The sequence below is a fragment of the Podarcis filfolensis genome, assembly GCF_964270895.1.
Source record: "Podarcis filfolensis genome assembly, chromosome: 9".
In the NCBI taxonomy this organism is placed as follows: Eukaryota; Metazoa; Chordata; class Lepidosauria; order Squamata; family Lacertidae; genus Podarcis; species Podarcis filfolensis.
The window spans coordinates 63,424,938-63,444,796 of record NC_139610.1 but is presented as its reverse complement, the minus strand read 5'-3'; the positions used below and the strand labels follow the sequence as shown (position 1 = coordinate 63,444,796).

Below are 19,859 nucleotides of genomic sequence, written 5' to 3'. Positions count from 1 at the left end.
GCTGGTGCTTCTCCACCCCACAAATCTGACAGGCCACCCCCTAAAGCTCTTGTATCTATTTCAGGCTGCATTAAAATCATATTAGTTTTAAAAATGTGATTAATACCCCCCCACACATGCACCTTAATGTGAGCTAGGAGAATAGCTGTTTCCTAAGAAGGTGTGTGACACTGCCCTAGGAACAACTCATCTTTCTGGCCCAAGAACATCTCTCAGGGCACCTAGACTGATCTTTGTAATGTCCGCTCTAACCGTGGCATGTTCCACTGATCTCAGCCAAATCCCCACATTACAGGCACAATCAGCTCCATTACAAATCAGCAGGGGATGGGTTTGGGGTTTCTTTGCAATAGATTGCACCCAATGTATTCAAGATCCAGGTATTAAACTGTCATCTGACACACAAAAAATAGAATAAAAAATAAACCCTGCTTGTCATGTGGAGATAATAACTAAAGCATGAGGGCAGGCAAGCAGAGACAATTAATAGAAGCCCGTCAGATTATTGCTGGCAGGAGTTTGATGCCAGCTAAATAGAAGGGAATAACCCCGCAATCATGCTGCCATTTTCATTTTTTGCTCCTTCTGTAGACAGCTTTCACTAGAACACGGCTGTTCAGATTTGTCCTCGTGCGTCAGTTTATCTTCCCCTTTGCATCATTCGGACAGAATTACGGCTAGGCTTGCAAGCTGCAGAAATTCAGATGTATCAGCTGCTGGTTCAGTGTTTCACATTAATGAACCACAGATACCTTAATGAGGATTTGTTGATGGTTGAGATTATTAGGAGCCCCTAACTGCCTTCCTTGTTAGACGTGGCATTCATTATAGGTTACCTCAGGGCAAAAGCGGCTCTCTCTCCATTGAACAGGTTTAGCTTGCTGGTGAGTCTAATGAGACGGCTGAAGTTCATTTAACAGTGTATGCTGTGGCCAGGGAGATGGGGGCCGGGGAGGGGCGAGATGATTGTAGTCTCCGCTGGCAAAGTTCACCCGTTCAGAAAGATTATTCTGTAAAGAAAGGGCATTTCCTTACTTTCTGTCTTTAGCTGTGCTCTCTCTGTCTGCCACCTGAAATGCAATACAAATACTCACTAAGGGGATGACATTTTAAGTTAATCCATTTCAAATTGGTTCTTGCGCTGGAGTGCAAAGCAAAGTGCTTTTGGTATGATGAAGAAGAAGAATGCAGCGGCTGCTCTGCAACAGTTGAGTATTGTTTCCAAGTTCCCATCCTTAAGAAAGGAAGAGGCCTGTATCATATTCCAGCATTGCAAAAGCTGTTGGGAGTGGCAGAGCTGTACGCAAATGGCCTCTCAGAATTCTTCACCCTATTAGTAGAAAGAGGCATTGAGGGAAACTGTTTTTCCAGATCGGTCCAGGAAGCAGAGAAATTCTCCAACATTTTCTCAGGGGTGGGGCTCACCATTAGCAGTGGCAGTAAGGTAGCTTCTCCCCACAATAAAAATTTCTCTCCCCCCGCCCCCGCAATAGTGGGAGCGGCCGCAACCGTGTTGGCATCCTGGCCATGATGATTTTGTATCCCCCACAATGCCTTGGGCTTTGCATCATTCCAGGGTGTTGTTGGGTGGGTATGGTGGCCACCACAGAAATAATGGTGGAGGCTGTTCAGGCGGGGGGGGGGGGATCTGAAAAGTGGTCTTCTTTTGGGCAGGGGGTGGTGTCAGAAGTATTCGCAGAAAAATATCTTTTGAGAAATTTCAGCTCAGCTCTAGGTAGACTATATCCATACATTGTTATATGGTAGCATTAAGCTTCATGGTGCAAAGCTGAAAAATATAGAATAGCCCTGCCTTGAGTCAGTTGAGTAGGACATGAGCATTTAAATTGCTGCTTTTCTCCATGGAAATAGAGTGAGAGCCACACCTTATCACCACTATTTGTGAACACCTGTTTCTTACAATCATATTTTACATTCTTTATGGGCCAAACTTTATTTCCCAAACCCTGCCTTTTTCTTATAAAAAGTACACAGCTTACCTAAAATCAGTATAGCAAGGCAAGGTAGTTATGAGCAGAACTGGGGGGGGGGGAACAGAGGCAAACTAAGAAGAAAATCCAAACAGCAGGCTCAGTCGAATTCTAAGAAGCTGTGTTAGTGAGTATTGTGGCTTTCATATGGTTGCTTAAATAAAATATGATACACTTGGTGAGGCAGTCCGAAGTGCTTCTTTTGTATCAGGTTTTTATTCTGCTGCAATGCCTCCACCACGCACAGCAATTCGAGAGCCCAGCCAGGATTTTTATTTATGTATCGCAATGGGTGCTGCTTCCCTTCATTGTATTTCTTTCTTCACGATGAACATGTGATGTGATTCCCTCCAGGGACTGAATTGAAATTACCAGGGTTCCCCCTCTTTCCCTCCCTTCCATTAAGACACTTAGGAGAGGCTGCAGCCTTCAGATTCTCCAAGATGGTTGCACCATCAAATGTATGGATCTCTTAAGTCAGAGTGCTTCTATTTGGAATGAGCTGCATGAAAGAACAGCAAACATTAGGGAGGTCAACAAAAGCAGCTCTTCTCGCTAAAGCAGGTTGATGTAATTTCCGTTTCTTTCAAAATTACTTTTTTGGTTCATAAGTTGAAAATAACGGGAACGCACTCTTATCCAAGGAACATGCGCTGGGAAACCGTAATGGCACTAAAAGCAGTGTCAGCTAATCTTCCTGTGGTGGTACGCTTCCCAACATCTTCCAATCAGTTCACGTCTTAGCAGACGTTAGCAGAGGAAACTGCCAAGAGGAACATAAGAAGAACCTACTGGATGGGCCCATTGGCCCATCTAGTTGAGCATCCTTTTCTCACAGTGGCCAACCACTTGCCTATGAGAAGCCCCAAAGCAAGACCTTAATGCATCAACATTCTCACCTTCTGTAGTTTCCGGCAACTGGTATTCAGAAGCATACTACCTCAGATAGTGGAGGGGAGGACATAGACATCAGGGCTAGTAGCCATCGATGACTTTGTCATCCTCCATGACTTTGTATCCTCCATGACTTTGTCAAATTCTTTGTCAAATTTGACTTTGTCAAATTCATCCAAGATAGTGGCCTTCACTACATATTGTGGAATATCCTGGCATTGGTAAGCTACAGCAGATTATTGTAATGTGTACCATAAAGGTAAAGGTAAAGGGACCCCTGACTGTTAAGTCCAGTCACGGACGACTCTGGGGTTGCGGCACTCATCTTGCTTTACTGGCCGAGGGAGCCGACGTTTGTCCGCAGTTTTTCCGGGTCATGTGGCCAGCATGACTAAGCATGGCTCTGGCTTCTGGTGAAACCAGAGCAGTGCACGGAAACGCCGTTTACCTTCCCGCCGGAGTGGTACCTATTTACGGTACCTATTTATCTACTTGCACTTTGACGTGCTTTCGAACTGCTAGGCTGGCAGGAGCAGGGACCGAGCAACAGGAGCTCACCCTGTCGCAGGGATTCGAACTGCCGACCTTCTGATCGGCAAGCCCAAGAGGCTCAGTGGTTTAGACCACAGCGCCACCCACATCCCTATAAATGTGTACCTTACATAAACTAATAGCATAAATGGCTTTTTAAAATATAACATTGGAGAACTCCACAGCACTGAGAGACAGAAGCACACATTCCATGTATATGGTTGACTGCAGTATTCGTCAATTAACTGAGGAATGGATAATGCTGTTGCCTCCTCCTTGTGAACTTCATATGCGCTTGGGTGACGACTATTAGAAGACAGAATGCTGAAAAAGATGGCTGGTTAATTGGATCCAGTATGACAATTCTCACATTCTCTCCCAGTAGGGTTCTTTTGTCATAATGAGCTACTGGTGGGTTACTAGAGCACAGAACAGTACTGCAGCTTGCTAAGGGGAAGTCCTTGAGAGAGACATTGGGGGAACAGGCTCAGACCTCTGTTTTTGCATGTGAACACTTAAAGATGCCATCGCTTCTTAAATGCACTGATTGAAACCACAGCCATCCTGACCAGCCAGGGCCTTGTGCTGGTTTTCTCTGCTTCACTGGCAACACGCCACTGCGAGATTTTAACAGGCATAAGGGGTAAATAACAAAATGAATCTGACGATGATAAGTGTCATGGTTAAGCTGTGTACCTGTCTTGGCTCAATGTATTACCTGTCATCGCAGATTTAGATGTGATTCAGTTTAATGGATCTCCAAATAACTGACTCCATTTGAAAATGTTGTGCAGATATTACATCCGTTGTTGACGGCACCGGCAACACAGGTGAGAATGCTGTTGTGATTGCTTGCTCATTCCCACCATGGTCTCAAAGCTGTTTTGTTAACCTAACTGTGCAAGGTGGGCAACCAGATTTTTGTATATGGCATCTGTAGCATTAAAATGCAGCTTGTGTTCTGCAAAGATCAAAATGTCCAGGACTTCCAAAACACAATGGTCTGTGGGTTGTTAAAAGTGTGCAAAGGGCAGAGATGCAAAAAATAAAATAAAATGCATGTTCATTGGTGCAGGGAAGCGTCCCAAGACAGCAAACAGGGATGTGCTTAGGTCTTGTTGATCCATGGAAAAAAAACAAATCATTTGGTGAGAAATAGTCTGGAACAAATGGCAAAAGCTCGTCTGGAGAAGTAAGAGGAGAAATAGTCTGGTATGCACAGTGAGTTGCTATGACTGAGCTTTGAACGGTGGAAGAGCAATGCCTAACTGAGACCACGCTTTGGACAAAGATGTGCACGAGTTTAATCGATGGGAACGGGGTGCACAAAATAGGTGGCTTCTCTCCACTTTGAATTTGGGTGCCTACCAATTCTGTGAAAACGCTTGGTGTTTGAAATGCCCGTGTATTGGGTGGGGGCATTAGAATGGTTTTCTCACATCCTTAGTGAACTGGATTCCATTTGCATCCTGAGATGCACGCAGCTTACAGTCTTGGATAGCGCTGCACATCTTCCGTGGGATTCAACCTGTGTTAGATGTCAGACAGGGAGCCTAATGCCATTTCCCCACTGAAAATACACCTGCAAAGATATTTTCCCTCAAAGATTTTGTTTACTTCAGGTATCACGTGGGGGGGGGGAGAATAACAGTACGGAAACAATTTTCAGTGGAGAGACAATGCAAGGAGGAAAGGAACAAACGCCCCCCCCATTCACTGTCTGGGTGGTGGGGGGAGGGATGGCTTCCAATTGGGGCAAGGAGTCACAGAATGCTAAGCACCATTTGGGCCCCATCTGTGCTATACATTTACAGTAGTATTGTATCACTTTAAACAGTCATGACTCCACCCTCCATAGAATCCTGGGAGCTGTAGTTTGTTAAGGGTGCTTAAAGTTTTCAGGAGGTCCCTATTCCTCTCACAGAATTACAATTCTCAGAGTTCCCTGTTCAGAAGGATTGGTTGTTAAACCGCTCTGCTGCAACACATAAGTTGACCCTAAGAGGAGCCGGGGAGAAGATAAGGCAGTGATAAATTCCACCATGTGGTTCCCTCCCTAAGCCTGGCTTTGACTCTATTTATCATTGTGTTGCTTTTATTAGTGTCTTGTTAGCTGCCCCCATCCCTCCCTCGAGTGCAGAAGCTCAACTAACTCATCTGTAGTTAGTTTGCAAAGACTTTTATGAATTGGTATAGGCACGGGGCACCTGACCTGGGCAGAATTATGGTCCTGCAGGAAAGCTCAGAAGCCATGGCTTATATATGGCGTGTTGTATTGCCAGAAGAACTTGTGCATGAATCCCAAATCAGTGCCACGGTAATGGAGTAGCATGGTAAAACAATATTCCTAAAGGGGGGGGGGGAGATTGGATACCTTGCTTTTCTTTATAAGATAAACTCAAAGCCGTTTACGGAGACTTTTATAATGTACATGGAACACAGCAATTAAAAGAATTAGTAAAATGAATATGTTTAAATTTATGTACCGCCCTGTACCCACAGGTTTCAGGGCGGTTCACAAGATAAAGTTACAATAGCAAAACACAAAATAGATAATCAAAATATAAACAGAAACAGCTGAATAACACCCCCCAACCCACCCCCCACATAAAACAGTAAAAAAATAAAAATAAAAAGGACAATTAAAAAGCAGTCTAAAAGAAAATAAACAGCATTCTCTTCTGGGCAACAGCAGTCCTTTTGTAGTCTGCCAGGCCCCTCCCTAGGCCTGATGGAGAGAGGCAAGAGTAGTAGTGTAATTTAGTTAGCTGCGAGGACAGTAGGGATAACCAGCCCCAGGTACAGCAATGGGATAAATTGGGCATTAAAGGTGGGGTGGATGAGAAATTCGATTTTGTTTGCATTTTAATGACGAATGACCTAATTTATACTTCTCAAAACCAATAGGCAAACTAACACCCAGTTATACTTTAAAAGCCACCCTTCTCTGAATTTTGCAAAACAGCTATCCAACTCAACAATACGTACAGCCATGCATATTTCAAGGGAAAAAGATGAACCTACTTAATTTACATGTTCCAAAACTATAAAAGGACGGGAAAACAGCCATTGTTTGAAATTTACAGTTATCTGAATTTTGCAATGCAGTTCTCCAGTCAAGGAAAGTGTTAAAAAAATGCACATATTGGATAAAGCCCACATAAAAATGCACATTTCATTGAAAATAACATACCAAAAATGCATTATATTAGAAGAAATTGCTTGCAAAAAATGTCTGCAATAATCAAAATTGCATACAAAAATGTGTTTACTAGGGCAATGGCTGGCACACATGCCAGCATCTAAGGGATGGAGTAGACCATGTGTCTCTCAACAGCCTCTTTATGTATTCAATCTCCTATGAAAGATAATGCCTAAATAGGGTTCAAATCTGTAACAATTATTAAATGCTTAATTGCATGATATATGGTATTTTAATTTTGGGAGGCAGTCAAAACGACATGAATATTTGCAGAACAGATTAATTATTTAGTTATCAGAAAAAGGTGAAAAGAAGAAGCTACGAATCAAGGGAATGCATTTCCATAACTACTGGGAGCAAGAGAGTCATTCCATTAGTAACTGTTTGCAAAAGAAAGAGAGCTTAATTAGTTTAATTAGCACTGGAGCTAGTCCAGTGCAGCCACAAACTCATGTTGTTCCGCAGCTGAAATGACTTCTCTGGAAGCACAGAAATGCACACCATGGCTAGTATAGCACCAGTTCAGATTTAGCTGATTAAACACTCTTGCTTCCATACTGATTATTACTCCCAGTTGACCACAGACCCTTTGTGTGTCAGTAATTTTTCTCAGTGCTAATCACAGTGTGAATTATGCTTACTTTCTTTGCAGCTGTAAGACGAGAAGGGGTATGGAACACTTTCCCCCCAAGATCTGGGTATGACAAGATAGGGCCACACAGTGTAATACTGGTGTTTGCAGTCATCCTAGCTCTGAGTGTTTAAGCCCACATGATTCCACTTGCACAAGGGGGAGAGAAGAGCCATAGTCACTGCCTCACTCGCTCCAGCACATCCCTGATAGCCCAGTCTTGTTGTCTTCTACATGTTGGTTGAGAAGGTCTGAGAAATGATATACAGTCGTACCTTGGTTGCTGAACGCCTTGGAACTCGTACGTTTTGGCTCCTGAATGACCAAAAACTGGAAGTGAGTGCTCCGGTTTTCAAACGATTTTTGGATCCAGCGTGGCTTCCAATTGGCTGCAGGGCATTCCTGCAGCCAATTGGAAGCTGCATCTTGGTTCTCAAACAGTTCCGGAAGTCAAATGGACTCCCAGAACACATTTTGTTCGAGAACCAAGGTACAGCTGTACAATGAATTGGAAAAGCTGTTCAAAGTAACTTTTGTAAAAAACAAACAAACAAACAAAACCCAGACGTTTGTCTTTGGGGAATTATAGGGGCAGAACTACCTAAATTGTATAGAAATTTATTTATATATGCTACTACAGCAGCAAGAATGCTACTTGCCCAAAAGTGGAAAGAAGCAGAAGTCCCAGCAAAGGAAGAATGGATACAAAAACTTATAGAAAATGCAGAAATGGCAAAACTTACTGGAAGAATAAGAAATCAAGATAACAAACTTTTTAAATAAAAGAATGGAAATGGTTTATTGAATATTTACAGATAAATTGCAAACAGATGAAAACGTTGGAAGGATTAGTGTCATAACCTGCAGTTTCAGAAGAGTATATATTTAAAGTAGATAATTAAATGAGCAGATTAAATGAATTTGGATATGCAGAAGATATTTTTTAAAAAAAATTAAGGAACCGCAGAAAGAGAGGGAAGGAAGTTAAACTTTGAAATGTTAAATTGATTGTAAAACTAACGAAATGTATAAACTTTAAAAGTATAAAAAAAACTTCTTAAAAAGAGAGAAGGTCTGAAGTAGGGAGCTTGCTCTACCATGGCAAGCACTCCATCTTGTTTAGCATACCCTCCAACACTCAACATTTAAAAAAATCTTCCTTATACAGGGCTGCCTTAAGATGTCTTCTAAACGTAATACAAAAGGTGGCGCTGTGGTCTAAACCACTGAGCCTCTTGGGCTTGCCAATCAGAAGGTCGACAGTTCGAATCCCTGTGACGGGGTAAGCTTCTGTTGCTCTGTCCCAGCTCCTGCCAACCTAGCAGTTCAAAAGCACGCCAGCGCAAGTAGATAAATAGGTACCACTGCGGCAGGAAGGTAAACGGCGTTTCTGTGCACTCTGGTTTCCATCACAGTGTCCAGTTGTGCAAGAAGCGGTTTAGTCATGCTGACCACATGACCCAGAAACCTGTCTGTGGACAAATGCCAGTTCAGTTTGGCCTGAAAGCGAGATGAGCGCCGTAACCCCATAGTCGCCTTTGACTGGACTTAACTGTCCAGGGGTCCTTTACCTTTTACCTTTACCAAACGTAATACAGTTACTTATCTCATTGGCTCAGGGGTTGCATAACTCAATCCTCTCCAACATTTCTGCAATGAAAATAGGGGCATCTTAAGGAAAAGCGGGACATTCTGAGATCACATCAGAAACCGGGACAGCTTCTGTAAATCTGGGACTGTCTCTGGAAAATAAGGACACTTGGAGGGTCTGGTTTCAAATAGTGGTCCTGCAGGGTTCAAAATCTTGTATGGGAGCCTACCCACAAAAGGCCTTCATAACTACCTCTCCAATGTACAATATTGTGCACAGTTCTGATTGCCTCACCTCAGAAACAGTATTGTGGAGCTGGAAAAAGGCTATTGTAGAGGTTCACAAAGGGGAAACCGAAATGATTGAGGGAATGGAAAAACTCATGTGTGGGAAGGTTACAACAACTGAGAAGTTTTGTTTTGAAAAAGGTGAGCAAGAGGAGACGAGAGGTCTTTTCAAGACAGCATCTCCACAGGTCCTGAACAGTACTGCTGAAATTAAAAATAAACATTGCCAGAAATGGTAGCCATAAAATGACAACTCTGCCTTCTGCGTTGTGGATAGATATACATAGCTGTATATATTTAAACGCATCATCAGTAACAACAGTTCAAACACTTTAATTATCAAATAGATTTGAACTACCAGAAAATTAGTTACAAGTAAAAACGTATTAGCAGAATCTTTTAGCTAATTAGCAGGTATATTAGTGAAACCTGCATTCTCTTGGCAAACAAGGAGAATAAGGGGATTAACAGCAATTATAAATTACTTCACCAACTTTGTTTCCCTGGGGATAAACTGTGATTTTGTTTTGTTTTGCTTTGTTTTAAAGGGTTCCTAGTCCCAAACTGGCCCTTATGTGCTTTGTAAGATCAAAGTTCTGGCATGAGATCCAAATGGAATTGAAAGTTAACCTGGGAAAAAAATGTGATTTGGGTTTAGAATAACCGAGACATGGGGAAATCAACAGTCTTGCACATCTAAAACAACCTTTTGGGTTATTCTCTCTTCGCTGAAACCCTTAGTTTGCGTCAGCTTTTGCTGCAATCCTAGCCTTCCTCACCTTTTAATTATTATCAACACTTTTATTAAAGTTTATAGGATTGAATGCGTTTGGACTAACCTACAACATAGTATTAAAATTCAGTAAAACATTTAAAACACATTTTCAGCTTCTATCACCTTCTTGTGAGTATTTATTACAAGCCCATAACTTTAGAGACGTTCTCAAGGAGATAGTATGTTTGCAAATCAAAACATACCAGAAAATATTCCAGTGGGGTGAGGGTTTTTTTGGGGGGGTGTTCTTCTGTGTGTCTGGGGGACCCTCCTCATTTAAGAATGTATTTATTTTTAATTGTGCTCCAAAAAATACTCCTGGCCTTTTCAGGGCTCCATCCCTCTCTCTTTGCCTTTCATTTATAAGGGCAAATTGCTGGCATTTGGGCCCCTGCTGACCTTATGAAATGTTTCTTGAATATTTTGTGCGTGCTTAACACCTTGACTTTTTAATGCGCTTGTGGGCTCTGATTTTCGGCATGATTCCTTCTCAAGTTCTGAAAGGACATCACTTTCTCCTTTCTGATGATAGCACAGTTGCAGTCTGGATCGTGTCGTCATCTGTAAGGGCAGGATATCGGGGGAACAGATGTGTCCATCGAGGACATCCGTCTGAAGCCGCACAATGCTGTCGCTTTGCCGAAGCTAAACTAGTCTGGGTCTGCCATATGGGCTGCTGCTTGGAAACCCCAGGGATGAACCCCCAACATGAAGTTATTATTATTAGTTTATGCAGGTGGAACTCTGCCACAAAATATACGTGGGGTGGGAACCTCCAAAGCTCTTCCTTCTTGTGCAGTAGGGTGCCCAGACTGAGTGAATAGGTTGTCACCGGCTTGTCAAAGAGAAAGAGAACAGGTGGACACTAGCTGGCACCTTCATATTTGAGCCACTCTATCCCATTTGCATGCTGAGGTCCCCCAAAACACCTCTAACCCAATAACTCACACATCACACATAATTTTGGTTTAGGTTTCTGCCATAAATTTTGGCCACAACTTTATTAAACATACAAGATGTGAGTGGTTGCTTAGGCATTGGTTATGACTATCTGTGTGTCCCCCCCCCCCCGCCTTGGGGACAGAACTGACTCCCGGATTCCAGCGAAAGCCAGTGTGAGGAAACAAGATCGGGGATAACTGGAGCTGCGACACAGACCCTTAGCTTCTCCCCGCATGCTCCCAGGGGCTTACGCGGCCCAAACCCGATTCCAGGGGTTTGGACGAAAGGATGGTAAGCCCCTGAATTCCTTTAAAGGAATTCCCTTGCAGCAGCAGCATTGGAGGGGCAGGCCCAGCCAATCCATACCACTCCTCCAACCAATTTAAACCTATGCCTAACCGCCAACCTTACAAGTTGTGACGATTTGCTACGCAGTAGGCAAAAGTCCAAATGGCACCCACTAATCAGCCAGATGGCAAAATTCCTACCAGGCCCCTGCCCCAAAGCAGACGACCCCATGACAGGCATAGGAAGGTCAAAGCACAAGCCCAAACAAGGGAGGGCGGGCGGGTGATCCGGTGCCCACAGCGAAAGAGAAAGCAGATCGCTGTGAGCCCTGTTTAAATAATCTCTGTTCCCACCCCCAAATTGGCAACATCAATTTTACCCCAGCAACACAAACAACCAATCTTTGCCAGGCCCCTTTTTCCTTTCCTGCCTGGCAACTACGGGGTGTCTTGCTTGGCCCCATCCGCAACACGTGCTCTCTCTTAATGAGAACACGCTTTCCTCTTTTGTCGTGTTTTCGGACTCCCCTCCTATCAAGTTCAGTCAACATGCCCAGGACATTGAGCATTGGGTTCCTACTGGGCTAGCTTTTATGCAAATCTATGTCTTCTATTTTTTTTGATGATGCATTCCCACTTTTTTTGGCTACGTGGGTAAGTGGTTACTCTAAGCATCAGGGTATACCTAGAAACTGTTGATCAGATTTTCTTTCAGTGCTCCCCACCCCAGGATTGATTCCAAGATAGGGTGGTCACTGAAATGTCACCAAGGAAGCAACGCTAGACCCCAAATTCTATATTGATACCTCTCTGTAAGGGACGCAGGTGGCGCTGTGGGTTAAACCACAGAGCCTAGGACTTGCTGATCAGAAGGTCACGGTTCGAATCCCTGCTACAAGGTGAGCTCCCATTGCTTGGTCCCTGCTCCTGCCCACCTAGCAGTTCGAAAGTACTTCAAAGTGCAAGTAGATAAATTGGTACCACTCTGGCGGGAAGGTAAACGGCGTTTCCGTGCGCTGCTCTGGCTCGTCAGAAGTGGCTTAGTCATGCTGGCCACATTACCCGGAAGCTGTACGCCGGCTCCCTTGGCCAATAAAGCGAGATGAGCACCGCAACCCCGGAGTCGTCCGCAACTGGACCTAATGGTCAGGGGTCCCTTTACCTTTACCTCTCTGTAGCAGGTCTAATTTGCAAGCCTGTCACAGACAGAGAAAACCCAAGCTGCAGAGGTGCATGTTGGAAGAAATAGCAGGTGAGCAGTTGTATTTCTCTAGAAGGTCTTGTTCAGCAGAGGCGATAGCTTGAGGGTCAAAACAGCAAAAGGCCTGAAAAATGAGCTATGGATTCTTGCTGCAACTATTGCGTCTGTGATGTCAAGAAAAATTAATCGTAGGCTTGCTCTGAAATGGTACAGCCCTGTTATCTTGGGCAAAATAATATTCCTGGGAAGCAGAAGGGCATGGCTGCCATGCAGAAGAAAGATAAAGGACAATGCATATTGGGGATTGGGGGGGGGTAGGCTGTTTCTTTAGGATTATGCAGCAATGGATGCAAGCCTATTGCCAGAAGGGGGAGGGTATTTCATCACCATTTTCTTAATTTATCTTCCTCAATTTCTCTCCCAAATTCTCCTCCAAGGGTTTCCCTAACACCGTAAAATCAGAAAAACAATATCAGTGTCAAAAACAATCCAGCGGCAAAATTACAAGTGCATTAAATCAATAAAACAGGCCAGGAACAGCGAGAGCCGCAAATGAAAATACCTTATAAAATTAACCAGACAAATTTCAGAACGCCTGCAGGAGCCGGTGTGCCTTCCAGGCGAAATGTTAAAGAGCTCTCTATTGGCATCAAAACTCACCTGTAGGTGGAAGATGACACATTCTGAATGACCCTTCAGTCTTGATGGCTCAAGGTCATCGCAATTAAGGTTATGTAAGGGGGGAGAATAGGGGTTCCTAGGGGGGCTCAGTGACGTGGAACAGTTCATGTGTAAGAAAACCTCAAAACTAAAGCCTTGCTAAAGCAAACAGGGAGCAAGTGGAGCAGTGGCAGGTAAGACTTCAACCCCTTTCCTGGCTTGCTCAGCTTTCCCCCCTCATACAATATCTCAAAGATTTCCCTACCCAATTCTAGACACTTGTTTTACTTTATATGCTTGGACTGGCTGACCATTAAAGCCCTAAACAGCCTTAGCCCAGTATATCTGAAGGAGCGTCTCCACCCCCATTGTTCAGCCTGGACACTGAGGTCCAGCTCTGAGGGCCTTCTGGTGGTTCCCTCACTTCAAGAAGTGAGGTTACAGGGAACAAGGCAGAGGGCTTTCTCGCCAGTGGCACCTGCCCTGTGGAACGCCCTCCCATCAGATGTCAAAGAGAAAAACAACTATCTGACTTTTAGAAGACATCTGAAAGCAGCCCTGTTTAGGGAATTTTTTAAATATTTGATACTTTATCATATTTTTAATATTCTGTTGGGAGCCACCCAGAGTGGCTGGGGAAACCCAGCCAGATGGGTGGGATATAAATAATATATTATTATAATATTATTATTATCTGAAATATCTCAGAGGGGGAGCAGCTTTGGGTGAGGTGCCAGAGAGCAAGATGGGGGATTATCACTCATTGTTACATTAGCAAATGGTCACCGGGTCTAGAAATGCCACGGCCTTTCGGCTCTACTGTTTGCAATTTTGTTCCCCAATATTCCTGGATTCATATGCACAAGGATACGTGTATAATCTGCCAAGCCCTTTATTTGCAGCTGACGAAGTAGACTTCAGTTCACAAACAGCTTATGCAACAACAAATTGCATTTAAGCTGCCAGAAGACCCCTTTCCCCCCCTGTCAGTCCCTTCAAAGAACACACAAACATGTCCTTTTCAGGCAGGTAAAATCATGCTTGGTTTTGTTTTAAAAATTGGACAAGGATATACTTTCTCCCTATGTGTGCTTAATAGCAGGAGGGGAAAATGCAAGGAAGCTGTTTGGGCTTGACAAATTGAGAAACAAGCCCATGCTCATTTCAACAAGCTCCTCTTGTTCGGTGTACAGAGTATAGAAAGTACAATATTGTGAATATTGTATCTAAAGTACAATATTGAGAATATTGTATCTAAAGTACAATATTGTGAATGCAAGTAAAGGCTTCTCCATGTCACCTTTGAAATTGTACCACCATTGATGTCTATGGTTGTGCTTTTCCATTTGCTGGGCAGGAGTTCCTCAAAAACCTTTGCTCACATCTGAGCGGTGCCAGCTGGTTGCGCAAAAGTATGCCGAGCTGGTCAGAGTCAGCATTGCTCAAGAAGCACACCAGCTCTCCACTTGCTATTTACTGAACCATTGGAGTGCATCTGAGTTTGCGAGACAGAGGATAAGCAGCTGGAATGAGTTACTTATAAACCATTTTGCAGGGTTAAGGGTGGGAGAAAGAATATAATTCCTCTTTGCAGAGAAGGGAGCAATAGAGGACAGTTACGCCCCTTCATGCCAAATTGCTGAGTGACGTCTGCAGTTTTCTTTGAGGAACCCAAGCATTGTACAAAACAAGGCTTAACAGCACAGAGAACATAGAAATGTTTCTTTTCCTCTACCCCATCCTGGACCAAATTCTTATTGAAAGTAAGGATATGCAAGCATTTGGATTCCACAGAAGTCTTCAGCAGGAAAAAATATAGAAAGGGTTTTGATAATGCACAGCTGTCCTTCAGTGGGATGGAAATTAGCAAATAAATTGCCTCTCTTCATTTGCACTGTGCTGAAGGATCATTGTTGTAACCAAAAAAAGAGGCCCTGGATACAGTGCTGGGATTCTGGGAAGCAAAGAGGTTCTGGACACATAACTGAAACTGACCTAGCAACCAGGAAAAAAATAGAGTTTCAGGGTCAATTTTGACATCATGCTGGAAGAGCCATTAGCAACTACATTATTAATAATAGGCACAGAGAGAAGTTTTCACTGAAGCAGCAGCACACAGAGATAGGAGCTTTAACTTTGTTATTGTTTAGTTGTTTAGTCGTGTCTGACTCTCCGTGACCCCATGGACTAGAGCACGCCAGGCACTTCTGTCTTCCACTGCCTCCCGCAGTTTGGTCAAACTAGTAGCTTCGAGAACACTGTCCCACCATCTCAACGTCTGTCATCCGCTTCTCCTTGTGCCCTCAATCTTTCCCAACACCAGGGTCTTTTCCAGGGAGTCTTCTCTTCTCATGAGGTGGCCAAAGTATTGGAGCCTCAGCTTCAGGATCTGTCCTTCCAATGAGCACTCAGGGCCAATTATGCATGGTCAAACAAAGAGGAGACACATCACCAAAAAAATGAAGACAGATGAGGTCACATATTTGTATTAAAAGTGTGTGTGCTAATTTAGAAGTATATATATGCAAACGTGGACATGATTGCTAAAATTTAAATAGACACCTGATGCATCTCACCATAACGGGGAAGACTGTAACCAGGTGACCTGTGTGCAACTGTTGATGTCCAACTTCCAGGCCCCTTAGCAACTTTCCCTTTAAACTAGACTTGGACCAGACCTTCAAATAGAGGACCCCCTTCAAACAGAGGACGGTCCTCTGTCAAGTTGAACACATAGTCACCCTTCCCTATCCAGCTGCAATACTTAAAAAAACCCCACAAACCCTCCCAAGCTGCTATTAGCCATAAAACAAAAAGTTAATTCATTCATTCATTCATTTTCATTTATGTACCGCCCTATACCCAGAGGTCTCAGGGTGGTTCACAAAAAAGTTCCCAATAGATAAAATCAAAATAAAAACAATAACACAATAACACGCCCTCCCCCCCAAAGAGCCACATTTTAAAGGGTATGGGATGTAGATCAGGTCAGGCAAAGGCCTGGTTAAAAAGGAACGTTTTTGCCTGGTGCCTAAAGGTGTATAATGAAGGCGCCAGGTGAACTTCCCTGGGGAGAGCATTCCACAGACGGGGAGCCACTGCAGAGAAGGCCCCGTTCTCGTGTTGCCACGCTCCGGACCTCTCGAGGAGGAGGCACACAAAGGAGGGCCTCAGAAAATGATTTCAGGGTCCGAGTAGGCTCATATGGAAAGAGGCTGTCCTTGAGGTATTGCGGTCCTGAGCCAATGTGGGCTTTTCTCCTCAAGCATAGAAATGGGATGTGCCATCCCTGAATCAGGTGCATGGATCTGCATGCCACGTGTGGGCTCTGGGCTGCAATTTGGCGCACTAATTTGTTATGCTTTCTAGTTGTTTCACCACATTGCAGTACCATAAGGAGTACTTCCTGTATCCTGTGGTTTGAGCTACTAAACTGTGCATAACACTGCTGTCGCAGCATCAAAAGGCATGGGTGCTGTTTCTGAAATTCTGCCAGGGATGATTGCATCTCCACATGGCTGTTCTCAGGGCTCATAGCCACACATGTGCCTTTTTGTAGCTGTGTGAATACAACCAGCTTTTTGTAAGTGGAAGAAAGGGATGTACAGGGTGCCTGGTAGGGATTGGCCAGAAGCGTTGCGTTTTCTGCCCAGGTTATAAATATGAAGCGCCGATACCATTCTGCTGCGTAGCACCCAACCAAACAGACATCAGAGGGTCGAAAAATTGGACACCAGCTCCATTCGCGGAGATGAAGTGCTGAGTAAAAGGAGCCGTTTAGTGGCCAATAGTGCTTTCCTCTTTGTCAGGAATGCATTTGAAGCAGCTATCATTTGGAGTCATCGCCGGCCGATGTTCCTGGCAGAACTGTAGGATGACAGAGCAGGATATTGCTGTAGAATCTGTAAATCACCCCTCAGGCAGGCCCCAGCCATTAATGGCTGATTCTTTTCTGGGAATGGCATTTGTTTACTCATTTCATGCAGTGCTTTTACGGTGAGTCTTAAGATGACTCTTAAACCAATTTCCTCAATACTGAGTGTGTTCCATGTATGGGACTTCAGTGAGTGCTTAGTTCCTGTTCATCGGTTGCTTGCTACCTTGTGCATGATGCTGGGACACAGATGTTAGCTAAATCACAAATACCTTTTGCAGTTTCAGTCGTGGTGTAGTGGCAAATTCAGAAGTCACCACCATAAACTTTATTGCACTAGCCAAAGGCCATGGCTAGTGGCCAGCATCAAGTCTACTAAAATGCTTTGTTACATAGGGTAAGAGGTAATTGTCATATAAAATATACAAATTAAATCTCTGAGAACCCTTTGCAGGGGGTTTATCTAATTCTTTCGCCCTAATCTTCCAAGGCATAGAGAGCTGCTTTGTAAATTACAAAGTCCAAATTCAGAGCTGCGGGGTCCCTTCGCGGTCATTAGAGCCATGCCCCTTCCAAGATTATATAACTTTATAAGATTATACAATAATCCTATAATTATACAGTAATGGTAGTTTGGTGTGCACTGCAATTATTAATGCAGATCTCCTTTCAAAAAAGATCGGCTATTTTCTGTGCACATACTGTACATGGGCAAATGCTTGGAGTACGCCAATATCTTCCATTTAGGAGCGACCTAAATATGTGAAGTTTCATTATATGTCACTACCACAATCACCACCCTGTTTCCACCTCCAGATTCAAACACACACACACACCAGTATTTAAGCCAAAAGGGGCTGAGAACCCCACTGATTTCATTTCCAGAGAGGGCGCTGTGATAGCTTCTTGCAGCAAAACCAAAAGAGTTTTCTTCTTTGTTTGTTTGTTTGTTTGTTTGCTTGTTACTGTTTTAAGTGTATTTATTTTTCATATTGTGAAAAGTTTAATCTGTTCTTAATGAAATCTGCTATCTGAACCTGGGATTAACTCAGTGGGTAGAACGTGAGACTTTTAATCTCAAGGTTGTGGGTTCGAACCCCACACTGGGCAAAACATTTCTGCATTGTAAAGGGTTGAACTAGAGAAATCTTGGGGTGCCTTCCAAGTTCTACAATTCTATTATTATATCTGTACTTTCTTATATGCGATATTCTGCTACTGTTATTTTTGTTTTTATTTATTACATTTATTCCTGCCAACCTAGCAGTTTGAAAGCACGAAGTGCAAGTAGATAAATAGGTACCGCTCCACCATGCGCTGCTCTGGTTCGCCAGAAGCGACTTAGTCATGCGGGCCACATGACCCAGAAGCTGTACGCCGGCTCCCTCGGCCAATAAAGCGAGATGAGTCGGCCATGACTGGATCTAATGGTCAGGGGTTCCTTTACCTTTACCTTATTACATTTATATCCCACACTCCCGCCAAGAAGCTCATGGTGATATAAATGACTCTTCCCCTCCTCATTGCATTTTCACAACAACCCTGTGAGGTAGGTTAGACCGGGAGTCGCTGACTGGCCCAGTGTCACCCAGTGAGAGTCATGACTGAGGACGCATCTGCCCTGTAGTGAGCTACCATTCCCCCACAGAGTGCAGATGGGGCCTGAGTGGGGATTTGGACACTGGTCCCCTAGGTTCTAGTCCAACACTCTAACCACTATACCATACTGCTACCCACTTTGGATTGCATATGAGAATTTGGGTTGCAAAGTGCGAGTGTTCTTTAATGTAGGTTCCCTCTTCTCTCATAGGCGGAGACAGAGAGCGGATGACAGCAAACCATGAAACATACCTCCTTATGGCAAGCACTCAGAATGACATGGAGGACTGGGTGAAGTCTATCCGCAGGGTTATATGGGCACCTTTTGGAGGAGGTGAGTACATCCGTAACACATGCAAATTTATTTACTTGTTTTATATTACACACGTGGCTTATTTCCTGCATTGTAGGGGGTTGGACTAGATGACCCTTGGGTCCCTTCCAGCTCTAACATTCTATGGTTCTATTTTGATGAGGAGCCGACAGAGTCTCGCAGCAATGAAAAGGGGAAATGAAATGAATCAAATGGACTGCTGAACTCTGGCGTTTGGCAGAGAAAAATAGCTGCTCTCATTTGATTCCGTGTGTGCAAGAGGTTTGCGGTGCTACAGCCAGTAAACCACTTCACTAGAGATTGCATTGCTACAGCTCCCCTCTACACGTACAAAACTAACTTCCAAGTATATATTCCTCTGCAATCTAGAAAATGGGGCATACTTATTTGGATGCCGTGTATTTGCTTGTTCTATATTGCTGAGAGATGCTAGTGAAGGTGTAGATGGATGTTAATAAAGTTGTAGACATTTGCCAGCAAGCATAGCCTTTTTTCTTGCAATAGACCTTTGGCCGCTAACTGGCTGTTGTGGCAACACCTTCTGAGGCTGAATGTCACACGTGCGCATGCTTTTGAATGGTTTTAAGTGTTTTTGGTGTTTTTAAGAGGGTTACTTATTTAATTGATTTTTCTTGTTTAGGTTGATTGTGTGCTTTTAATTGTGTCATCAACTAAGGTGGCGCTGTGGTCTAAACCACTGAGCCTCTTGGGCTTGCCGATCAGAAGGTGGGCGGTTCAAATCCCCACGGCGGGGTGAGCTCCCGTTTCTCTGTCCCAGCTCCTGCCAACCTAGCAGTTTGAAAGCATGCCAAAAAAAGTGCAAATAGATAAATAGGTACCACTCCGGCGGGAAGGTAAACGGCATTTCCGTGGGCTGCTCTGGTTTCGGTGTTGCGTTGTGCCAGAAGCGGCTTAGTCATGCTGGCCACATGACCCAGAAAAACTGTCTGTGGACAAACGCCAGCTCCCTTGGCCTGTAAAGCAAGATGAGCGCTGCAACCCCAGAGTTGTCTGTGACTGGACTTAACTGTCAGGGGTCCTTTAGCTTTTACTTTTAATT

The 19,859-nt window shown here is 43.9% G+C and overlaps 1 protein-coding gene across 7 annotated transcripts in view; it reads left to right on the top strand.

Moving 5' to 3' along the window:
* Positions 1-19,859, top strand: part of ARHGAP24 (Rho GTPase activating protein 24) — a 399,589-nt gene that overhangs the window by 315,796 nt on the left and 63,934 nt on the right. For all 7 annotated transcript variants that reach the window (XR_014538431.1, XM_083571255.1, XM_083571256.1 and 4 more), the window contains one exon: positions 18,677-18,799. Coding sequence is in view for 6 of the 7 variants with exons in the window: in XM_083571255.1 (XP_083427381.1) it covers positions 18,677-18,799 (123 nt within the window). In the remaining variant the exon portion in view is untranslated. The remainder of the gene's footprint in view (positions 1-18,676; positions 18,800-19,859) is intronic.